General features: G+C 31.7%; 1 protein-coding gene across 1 annotated transcript; it reads left to right on the top strand.

The window, feature by feature from the left end:
* The first annotated feature begins 285 nt into the window (after nucleotides 1–285).
* LOC107623081 (aquaporin TIP4-1) lies at nucleotides 286–2,924 on the top strand. Its single transcript, XM_016325221.3, has 3 exons — nucleotides 286–507; nucleotides 652–893; nucleotides 2,261–2,924. The coding sequence occupies exons 1-3, from the start codon at nucleotides 381–383 to the stop codon at nucleotides 2,633–2,635; spliced, it is 744 nt and encodes a 247-aa protein (XP_016180707.1). The 5' UTR covers nucleotides 286–380; the 3' UTR covers nucleotides 2,636–2,924.
* Nucleotides 2,925–12,300: the final 9,376 nt, after the last annotated feature.

Genomic DNA, 12,300 nt, shown 5'->3' with positions numbered 1-12,300 from the left:
AATTTAAATTATTATTAATATCAAATTGACTTACAAATGTACTTTTTAATTAATATGAACAACAAAATTTTTGGTAAATTAATTTAGAGATCGAATCATCGTTTAAGGACAAATGCTTCATTATATATGCAACAATTAGCTAGAATTAACTCAGCTAACTACTAACCTTTCTTAATCCTAACTCACTCTACTAACAGAATTCTAACTATAGTAAGTTATCAGGTCTCTAGCTAACTCTTCACTAACTGGCTACTATAAATATCTGATGCTGAGCTGGCACATAATAAACTAACAATGATCTTCAATTCTTCATGGTTTGTGAGTGAGCTATCATAACACATAACATCATTCTCTCAGTAGAGAAAGGAGTAAAAGCCGCCATGACGAAAATCGCTCTAGGGACCACCCGAGAGGCTACCCAACCCGATTGCATTCGGGCCCTCGTTGTCGAGTTCATAGCCACCTTCCTCTTTGTCTTCACCGGCGTTGCTTCCGCCATGGCCGCCGGTATCTTCTCATTTCATTTCACCACCAATAGAATATATAATAAATTTGTTATTATTTAAACTTAGCTTTTAGAATTTGATTTGATTTGGTAATCTTGAAATTATATTTAAGATTCACTTTTAAAATGGTAACTTGAATATATAGAAAAGCTTAGTGATGGAGATGGACTATTGCGTTTGGTTGCTGTGGCCGTGGCAAGTGCATTTGTGGTGGCTGTGATGATTTCATCCGGTCATATCTCCGGCGGGCACCTCAACCCTGCCGTGACCCTTGGGCTGCTGGTCGGCGGGCACATCACGGTGGTCCGATCGGTCCTTTATTGGATAGATCAGTTGGTAGCATCTGCAGCAGCTTCTTACCTTCTTTGCTACCTTTCCCGGGGACTGGTAATGATCCCAACTTCAATTTCTTCACTGTCATTCCTCTGTTCTCAAAAGTGTCTTTTTCAATTAGTAAACCTTTTTTCAATTTTCATGCTTTTTTGCCTAACTAACTCTTTTTACTTACTAGAAAATAAAGATTCCAAGGTTTTTTTTTTTTTTTTCGGATTACAAGTTAATTTGTATAGAATATAGATTATATATTGCTAATTGATGAGTGAGTTTTCTTTTGTATTCTCAGTAGCGTGTATATATATATATATAAAAAGTTTATAGAAGACCGTTAATGAAAGTCTGTTATATGAACACAAAATTAATCATTCTGGAAAAGAAAATAAAGGTGACAAAAAAGTAAAAGTATTCTATATACACAAAATTTAAAAAATCAGTCATGTCTTTTGTATATTTATATATATGAATTTACATATATCAATCATTAAAATAATTAAACCTAACATAATATTAAAATAATTAAACCTAACATAAATCATAATAAAATAATTAACCTTATTTATAATAGTATAATAATTTTTGTTATAACCTGTCAAATACATATTTCTATTAAGAGTGACAACAGATTAGGTAGGTTAGGTTAGGCTTCACTTTCTATAAGCTTTTTTCAAGTAATAACTAATAAGTCTGGTTTATTATATTAATGAGTCTTACTTCGCCTGAAATTTATTAAAAAGCCTAATAATTTTTTTTCAAAAATAAAAAGTTAAATATATTATTTAAAAAATTATTTTTTAATAAAAAGTATTTATATATGATATGCCGAATTTAATGTTTACAAAAATTTTAAGTTTTTAAAGTATTTAAATTATATAAAAGTATTATAATAAAATATAATAAATTTAAAATAGTCAATAACTTTGTTAATGATAAAAAGTTTTTTATATATTTATTTATATTTTAACAAGTTTAGATAGGCTAATAAGACTAATTAGTGAGTTTAAACTTAACCTATTAATATATTTAAAGTTTTATAGTAATTTAATTTTAGATTTATTTTGTAACAGATCATATCAGACTAAATACAAACTACTAGTCCGATTGCCTTATTCTATTTCGAATTTCTATACACAATAAATATTTTTTTATACATATAATATGCTTGAATAAAAAATAGCCAAGTAGACATAAGGGATCATTTTTTTTTTTTTTTGAATTTCACATTGTTAATTATAATATATCTTAGGATCCAGATAAGCAATATATGTTTAACCTACATTATTATAACAACAATTTATAAAAAATGATAGAGATATAAAAGAACATGGAAAGATGTAATTATCATAGGACCACACATGATTATGATTAAAGAACATCAAAGTGTTAATTAATAATTACTGAATGAAATTTTGCATGTGCAGGCAATTCCAGTTCATACTCTAGCAAGTGGAGTTGGGTACAGTCAAGGGGTGATTTGGGAGATAGTGTTGACTTTCTCATTGTTGTTTACTGTCTATGGAAATATGGTGGATCACAAGAAGGGAGTTCCTACTGGACAGGGGCCCACAATAGTCGGGTTTGTTGTTGGGGCCAATATCCTCGCTGGTGGAGCTTTTTCTGCGGCCTCAATGAACCCAGCAAGATCTTTTGGGCCTGCATTGGTCATGGGTAACTGGACCGATCATTGGATTTATTGGGTTGGGCCTCTTATTGGTGGAGGCCTTGCAGGCTTCATCTACGAGCATTTTCTCATTGACCGTACGCATACTTTACTCCCTCTTGACGAAGAAAACTAATCACGATTTTGGATTTCAACTTGTTTTTATTAGCTCCCTATCATATCTATGGGGTATTTTATTTCTTCATCCTCAACTAATTTTTTTTTTTTTAGTGTAATTTGTGAATTAAATGTTGGGAATGCCCTCTTTATGTAGAATTATTAGTTCATTAATGATATGAACCCGAATAAAATTAGAGTTGCTATGTATTAGTAACATAAAAGAATATATAATATAAAATATTACCGGCTCCATTCTTTTGAAAAGGAAGGATAATAATATGGTGCATTATATCTTTCAATAAAAAGTGAAGATTGTTTCTTTTATTAATAGAAAAGAATTACTAAAAAAATCATATACATACACATATTCTTTATAAATTTAATGAATTTTTTTCACTCAATTTTATTCTTTAACAAAGAAATTAGCGTGTCAAGTAGACATTCTTTGCTATTAGTGAATAGTATTGTTAAGGATGTATATTTTACAGAAATATCATTCTAACTCATTATTAATGATTAATTATTATCTTCCAAATTCAATGTGTTGATCTATATATGCTTGTAAGACCATATAGTTTATATAGTTTATTAGTTACAGAAAGTTAGTTAGCCCTCACAACGAATTGGTGAAGACCACAGCAACTCTCACCGCATAATAAGCTGCATCATCCTCCACTAACAAATAGATGGGGGACTCTCAAGTCGCGTTGACACATAAAAGGAGTAAAAGGATTTCAAAGTTACAGAATTGAAAGTCGAACCTGACTTCTCATGTTACAATGCAAAAGGATTTGCCACTAGGCTAAACTGTTTTACTTTATATTTCTACAATCTGATATTCCTGCTGTAATGAATTTTCACCTGTTTCTATGTGTGAAATCTGTCATTTGGTTAAAATGCATCAACAACCTTTTACTACCTCCAAATCTAATTATAATGCACTTTTAGTGTTTGTGTATGTTGATATTTGGGGTCCTCCTCTTATTTACTCTAGAAAATTTACTTGCTTATATTTATTAACTAACAGATCTTAAGTTTTTATTGCTTTTCAGAATTTTAAGCTCTTTATTAAAAAATAAACAGGTCACTTTATTAAAGTATCTATTATATATTTTTAATTTTACAATCAAAATGTGCCACATGTCATTCTCTCATTGTAATTGAAATTAAATTTTTCTCTTTAAAATTAAGGAATTCTTTCCTCCTCTATATTAATTTTATAACCAAAATGTGTCACATGTCACTCCCTCATTGCAATTGAAATTAAATATTTCTCTCCAAAATTAAAGAGTTTTTCCTCCTCCATATTAATTTTATAACCAAATTGTGCCACATGTCACTCCCTCATTACAATTGAAATCAAATCTTTCCCTCCAAAATTAAAGAGTTCTCCCATTCTCTCTCTTCCTTTCTCTATCTCTCTTATTCCTTCAACCACTCTATCTATTTTATATATCATTATTAATATAAATGACTAATTTATGTGCAACATGACATTCTTTAATTGCATTAAAATTAAAATTAAAATATCAAAATTGAAATTGAAATATACCTATATTGTGTATCATATATTACTATCTAATTAATAATCAAACGTGTCACACGACACTCTCTTATTAAAATTGAGCGAAAATATTTTTTTCCAAAATCGATAAACTCCCTTCCTAAATTCTCTCATCTACCTCTCCCCATTTTTCTATTTCTCTCGACCATTTTTACTCTATATATAATTTATAGTTTATATTAGTAATTTTGTCAAATCAAAATATGTAATCCGATATTTTTTATTACAATTAAAATAAAATTTTTTCTTCCAAAATTAACAAACTATCATTCTCACTCTCATTCTTCATCTTTATCTTTCTCTCTCTTTTTTTTCATTCTCTATTTTTTCCACCTTTCTATTCTACAAAAAACAAAATTAACAAAATAATATAATTTAAATAATAATAATAATAATAATAATAATAATAATAATAATAATAATAATAATAATTATTATTATTATTATTATATACATATTTTTTTAGTTTTAAATATTCACCACTTATCTTTCTAATCTATATTTTCATTTCTCTTCTTTCAAATATTTATTACATATAATTTGGAGAGAATACTAATGTTATAATTAAAAGTTAGAATCAAAATTAAATTGTTTTAAAAAAATTAATTTTGAATTAATTTTATAACTATCAATATAATTTTTTTATGCTAATATCTAATTATATTTTTATATACATAGAGAAAAAATATTATTTTTAAATAACAAGTATAAAAATTAATTATTTCTATTTGTGCAACAGACTTAATACCTAATTAAATATAAAAGTATACACGTTAAATTATTTCAAATTTTAGAAAACGAATATTAAAATTAATTGTTGATAAAAATTAGACATTTTTATATAAAAATAATAACTAAAAATGTTATTATTTGATTTTTTATCTATAGATACCTTGGTCTTCTTAGTCAGAGACTTTTGTCAACCTATGACTTTTTTTTGCAAAAATAGTTTGATTTTATAAATCTTTTGTACTATACATAATCTATACTGTCAGAACAAAGTGGACTGTAATTTTAAAAAATGTATATTTTCGTAATGTTATTACGGGTAAAAATACTAGTTATAGTCTAATAATAAAAAAGAATTTTTCTCTAATAATTGTGTTTTTTTTTATATTCCCATGAAATTCATCATTGCCTTTCATGCCATATACATATGAATAGCAGAAAACTGTGGAACGCAAACATAGGCGTATCACTGAAGTTGGTCTTAGTTTACTTGTTGTAATGACCCAATTTTTAGTCCGTTATGACCAAGACTAGCAGCCAAACGCTATTATTTAGCTGATTTTAGAGACTTTAGACCATATATTAAGTGTATATAAATGAGCCTATAGCGCTAATTGAGAATCGTATATCTAGTCGCACATATTGGAATAATTGTAAGTCAAGCAGTTAATACAAGAAACGGAAAAATATACCAAAGCAAAATCATATCATACATGAAACGCCCACAGGCTTAATTCATTACAAGACCCAAGTTCATACTTAGTTACTTATTATAATATGTACATACTTTATTTTAATGCTTACACGTCCTGGCTCACAAGAGCCACCCTAGTTTGAGACTCGATCTACTTGTTAAATAAATACAAAAGAGCTAGCTCTCTAAAAAGACTATCAAGAGTGAGGGCAAGGACCACTACTAGTAAGACTACTACCATTACTACTACTACTGCTGATACTGGATATCTGAAAGCTGACACAATATGCTGAAGCAAGGAATCACTCTGACGTGCCCGGGATGTTGCTGCTACTCGCATCTTCTGTGGAGTCCTCCTCCCCTATCTCAAAAGAACTAGAGTATAGATCTGCCATCATCTGATCGATCCACGCCTCTGAGCTATACTCTATTGAAGGTGCGGAACTAGAACTTTCGGGAATCCCTAGACCATCGAATCCTGGCTCAGCTACAGGAAATAGTGGTGGAGCGTCGGGCATAGGTATATCAGGAACCACTTGATCCTCTTCGGGGTTGAACCATGGTGGATACTTGGATATATCAACGATCAGGGACTCTGATATTGGCTCTTCCATGTTCAGAGGGTAAGGCGGAAAAGGATACTGACCTCTGCTGGGGTGAAGTTCAGATAGCAGTGTATCATAGGGCATGTTAGGGTCAAACTCTTGGCTGAGCAGAGGGTGAGAGAGAGGATGGTCAGGAAGATAGTAGGTGCATGTATGCGGACAATCCTAAAACACCGCGCTCCCTGTTGCGGGATCCACATAGTTGCCGTATGTCGGATACTCAAAGAAGCTCACATCGGTCCCCATCTGCGGAATGGGAAAAAGGGGGTGAGAACCTAAGGTTCCCAATAGGGTACTATACAAAAAACCTAAGGGGGTCCACAGCCTAAGACTTGGTTTGGTAAAACTTTTTGAAGAGGTGCTTGTGCTTTTTAAAAGCTCAAGCTCCTTATTTTGTGTTTGATAAATCAAAAAGACCATGTGCTTGTTCTTGTAGCTTTTAAAAGATCGGGATACTTTTGAAAGCACCTAAGATAGAGCTTTTTTAAAGTTAGCTTGTGCTTTTCAAAATTTAAAATTCTAATATAACCTCATATGTTAACTAATTTTCAAATTTAATGCTTGCATTTATGTCTATTATAGTATTTTTAAATTTTAAAAGCTATTTTACCAAACACAATTGTTGTTGCTTGTGTTTATTGAAAGCTATTTTTAATTTAATTTACCAAACATAAATGCTACAACTTTTAAAAAGCCATCTTTTAAAAATTAGCTTTTATAAGCTACTTTTGAAAAGTAAAAACTTTACCGAACTAAGCCTAAGTCTAATCGTTTATAAGGTTACAACAGTAATCAATCATACAAACAAATGCAATCACAAGTATATAAATCAGTATAACAATCACATATACAAGTAAGTAGACACATGCAAAGAAATACAGTAACCGAGTATGATGCATGTCTTAACTCACAGCATTTTCAGAATTTCAAAACAAGCACAAATTTACCACAAAGTGGCTCATATAAGCACCGAAAACAAGTACAAACATACTCTAACTAATTCCAACCATTACCTCTTATGTAATTCAGTTATTAAACCTTTTTCGCACTAGAAAACATGCACACAAGGGCAGAAACATAGCTGATGGTGGTGAGTTTTATTTTTTTGGCCTAAAGTGTCCCAAAATGTTGAAATTCAACCACTTTGAGCTCGAAACTCCCTAACTCCTTAGGCGTACTCCATGGGTGCTCCAAGAGGAGTTCTCTATACATGGAAGAGAGTAAAAATTCATCATGGCTACTATTTTAAAAAATAGAAAAGAAAAGGAGAAAGAACAAGAGTTTACCTAGCAAATTTCGGTATAAACGCAAGTATTAGCGAAAACGGACAAGTGTTTGTGCTTGTATGATTTGAGTCCTTGAAGAACACTTGAAGAATAGTGTATAAATAGTGAGATAGGGGGTTGAGAATGCAGGTTAGGTGCAGAAGTTCCTCTGTTTCTCCTCTCTCACTCACGATTTTTATCTCTCTCTTTAATGGTAAAATGTTATTGAATTTTTGCCTTGTAATTTTCTTAAATAATATCTAAAGTCTAACCTAATTAAATGTGGTAAAAGAGGGCTGAAAAAATTAGAGAGGATATAAGAGAAAAGGGGCGTGATTTCGAAGAAACACATTCAGCGTCATAATGATGTGTTTATCTGCAGTTAACCGCGGTTAATTACTCGTGGTTAAAAACATAGCAGAGAGGGGTGAGAGGTTGAGATAACCTCGGCCCAAAGGCTGAGAGAGGGGAGCCAAGTTACTTGGGTAGCAAACAAGAGGATCCAGAGCCTTTAGGAGTCGTTTGCGGAATACTAGGCAGAAACTCGGTTCGGATAACTTTTACCGGGCGGTAAAATAATTAGTGGATAATATTTATTCTTAAAGAGGTAAATCATAAAGGGATGGCTAATATAAATCTAGAGATACATTTACTTGGATGAAAATTACTTTTACCACTGGTTCTGAGATTTTTGGTTACTAGAGTTTTTCTCGGCGCGCACAAAATCGTCACTAAAAGTGTTTTTTCGGCTAAAAAATTTTTGGTGTGGTAACTAAGTCAATGGTAAGATAGTATTTAATATCCATAGTCAAATTTGACTTAAAAGGATTAATTACCCTTATAAAGCCTAGTTTGACCTCATAAATCTCTTTTTCTATTTAATTTTCGTTTCTTTTTTTAATCCTTGGGCCTGCCTCATTATTTCTTATTGGGCCGTGGTTTGGAATTTTGAAAGATAATTTTAAAAAAAAAACAACCATAAAAGTCTATTTACCAAAATTTGGTTGTTACACTTGCCACAGCCTCTACCTGTGCATTTTTGGGATGATTCTTTTATCACTGCCGTTTACATCATTAATCATCTTTCTACACCAGTTTTACAAAACCAAACACCTTTTGAAATGTTGTTTCACGATAAACCAGATTATAGTATGTTCAAAGTCTTCGGGTGTGCATGTTTTTCTCTCTTAAGATCCTATAACAAACATAAACTAGACTATAAATTTGATATTTGCTTATTCTTAGGTTATGATACTCAGCATAAAAGTTATAAGTGTTTGTCTAAGGAAGAACGTGTGTATATCTCTCATCATGTTCTTTTATATGAATATAAATTTTCATATCATTCTATGTTTTAATCTTTCACTAATACTCATATTACTAACCTTAATTCTAGTGATACTACTACTATTGCTACTATGCTTATTTTACAAACAGGATCTTTTTCTTCTACCAGTTCTCCTAATTCCTTAACACCCGAACCCGGTCCTTCCACTTCAAGTCACACTACCTCTTACACCTACAACATCTTCTATAACATCTACACCTTATCCTCCTATATCCAACTCTCTTTCATACTAATGCTCCCTCAAACTCCACAACTACTCCTCATGCCTCCTCTTCTCTAATTCCTATTAGAGGCATTGAAATTGTACTTTTGTTACAAAAACCTCCCACCACTACTGAGCCTACTAACCTCCTTGTATTGAAAAAAGGCAATGAAATTTGAATTTGATGCTCTCATAAAAAGTAAAATTTGGACTACTATCTGACCTCCTTCTCATGTTACCATTGTAGGTTGTAAGTGGGTTGTTGCGATCAAATGCAACTCCAAATAAGACATTGTTCAATATAAAGCGAGACTAGTCGTCAAAGGGCTCCACCAAACCGAAGGAGTGGATTTCGATCAGGTTTATAGTCCTGTTATAAGACCGAATACAATAAGAATTATCATTACTATTGCCTTAACATATGGCTAGTCTATGCATCAATATGATTTTGATAATGCTTTTTTAAATGGAGTTTTAGAAGAAAATATATATGTTGCAACCTCCTGACTTTACAACCACAAATCTAGATCATGTATCTAAATTACATAAGGTAATATATGGACTAAAACAGGCACCATGTGCCTGATTTCATACACTCACAGCAACCCTTAAATAGTTTGGGTTTGTTAATACTAAGTCTGATGTATCTATATTTGTGAAATGAACTTTCACATATGTTCTTTATCTCCTAACTTATGTAAATGATATTCTTGTAACAGGGAGTAACGAGTCTGGAATTGACAAATTTATTTCTTCCTTGAGTAATATTTTTTCCCTAAAGAATCTTGGTCGTTTTAACTACTTTCTTGATCTTGAAGTGACTTATACAGCTTCAGCTCACGTTCATTTAAGTCAAAAAAAGTATGCACTTCACTTACTTAAAAAGACATCTATGGACTCCTCCAAACCTATGCCAGCTCCAATATTTTCTTCTCAAAAATTAACCAAACAAGGGGTCTGAACCCTTTCAGGATCCAAAGCAATACCGATCAATGTTAGGAGCTCTCCAATACCTCATGATTACTCGTCTCGATTTAGCTTTCTCTGTAAATAGACTCTCTCAATATATGCATTGTCCAACACTAGAGCATTAGAACTCAGTTAAACAAATCTTGCATTACATCTAAGGTATGGTAAGTCATGGTTTAATCTTTACAAAATATACTGATTTTTGTTTATTGGCCTTTGCAGATGTTGATTAGGGAGCAGATTTATATGTTCAAAAATCTGTGAGTGGTTATTGTGTTTATCTAGGCAACAACCTAGTGTCATGAAATTGTGGTAAACAAACAAAGATAAGTCATTCAAGTACTGAGGCAGGGTACAGGGCATTGGCACTCGTACTTGCTGAGCTTGTATCCATCTGTTAACTTTTAATGGAATTAAGACTACCTCAATCTATTCCACTTGTTAAGAGTAGTTAGTTTGATGGTTTCTAATTGGTACTCTTTAGACTAGAGATTTATTTTATTTTTTCTCTTTTTTGTGTGCTATATATATTTGGGGCCTGCTCATTGTAAAAGAATGACACACTATTAATCAATAATGATATTAGTCTTCTCTACAAGTCTAGGGTTCCATTTCTGTCTGTTCTAGTTCTACATAATCAAGTCTAGTGCATGATCTTCCTCTGATCATACCAAATCTCAATATAAAGTTGTGTTTATGATAAATAGAGTTCCTACTAATGTTCTTCATAACATATCATTCTATGAAACATTATGCAATAAACCTCCTGATTACTCTATTTTTAAAATTTTTTGTTGTGGCTATTATCCTTATTTGTGACCTTTTGACAAAATTAAATTTGATTATAAGTCAGAACTATGCCTTTTTTTGGGATATGATTCACAGTTGGAAGGATACAAGTGCATGAATAAAAAAGGTAGAGTTTACATGTCTAGGCATGTTCAGTTTGATGAAAAATTATTCCCTTATTCACATGTTTGAAATAAAGGTAAATTCTAATATGGCTCCAAGTAATCCTCCTCCTGTCTTTACTTTTGATGTTCCTACTATTGTGAATAGTTCTATTCATATTTTTGATAATGATTCTCCTCTTGCTGCTCCTACACAAGATACTAATCCATCTTCAGATATTTCTATTTTTGAAACTGTTAATAATGCTTTGCCTACTAATTCTGTCACAAATACTACTGCTAATACTCACAGTATGACTACTAGATTGAAATCAAAACTGCTTAACACAACTGCTCTTAGCACCAAAATTCAAACCACATAAGACCTTGTTCACAATATCCCAAAAAATATTCATCAAGCTCTTTAGTGTCCTTACTAGAAACAAGCGATGGATATTGATTAGAGAGCCTTACTGAGATGTCACACATGGGACTTAGCTGTCCCTCCTCCCAATTCTACTATAGTTGGATCTTGTTGGGTTTTCCTAATCAAAAGAAATCCCCCAGGACAATATCCTTCAATTTAAAGCTCGTTTAGTAACACAAGGGTACCATCAAAAAGAAGGAATTGATTATGGACATGTTTTCAGTTTATAATTCGTCCTAGTATAGTCAGAATTGTTATTAGTATTACTTTGTCTCTTAGTTGGCCACTGAGGCAGTTTGACTTTGACAATGCTTTCCTTAATGGAAAGCTAGAAGAACAAGTTTACATGTCTCGGCCTCAGGGTTACTCCAATGGATTTGTGTACAAATTACACAAGGGCAATTATGGCCTCAAACAGGCGCCACGAACCTGGTTCAATACTTTAAATCATACCTTAATGCAGATTGGGTTTAAGCACACTACATCTGATCACTCACTATTTGTTAAACAAAATAATAATTCTGTTATCTTTCTCCTTATTTATGTTGATGACATTATTGTAATAGGCAATAATAGTGTTAAAATTAACAAATTAATTACAGATCTTAACAATATTTTTCCTCTTAAAGACTTGGATCGTTTTCACTATTTTCTGGGACTTGAAGCTCATTATGTTTCTAATACATATCTGTTGTTAAATCAACGTAAATATGCTGTTGATGTTCTAAGTCGTGCTAACATGTCTGATTGTCATGCTATGCTTACACCAATGGTATCTAATCTAAAATTGAGTGCTCATGAGTCTGACCATTTTGAAAATCCAAAACTATATAGATCTATTGTAGGTGCACTTTAATATCTTATAATAATTAAACCTGATCTAGCATATTCTGTGACTAAGGTGTCCCAATTCATGCATGATCCAAGATTGCATCACTAGAAGGCAGTCAAATGGATACTTAGATACTTGAAGGAACCTTAGATCATG

This window comes from Arachis ipaensis, chromosome B10, assembly GCF_059453495.1.
Source record: "Arachis ipaensis isolate K30076 ecotype BB chromosome B10, ASM5945349v1, whole genome shotgun sequence".
NCBI classification, from domain to species: domain Eukaryota; kingdom Viridiplantae; phylum Streptophyta; class Magnoliopsida; order Fabales; family Fabaceae; genus Arachis; species Arachis ipaensis.
The sequence above is the reverse complement of the archived record's forward strand: the minus strand, read 5'-3'. Positions and strand labels throughout refer to the sequence as shown.

Bases quoted from the DNA above. Each gene is read 5' to 3' on its own strand.
- LOC107623081 (XM_016325221.3), top strand. From the start codon at position 381: ATGACGAAAATCGCTCTAGGGACCACCCGAGAGGCTACCCAACCCGAT. The intron at 508-651 runs GTATCTTCTCAT...TTGAATATATAG, and splicing joins TGCTTCCGCCATGGCCGCCG to AAAAGCTTAGTGATGGAGAT. The intron at 894-2,260 runs GTAATGATCCCA...TTGCATGTGCAG, and splicing joins GCTACCTTTCCCGGGGACTG to GCAATTCCAGTTCATACTCT.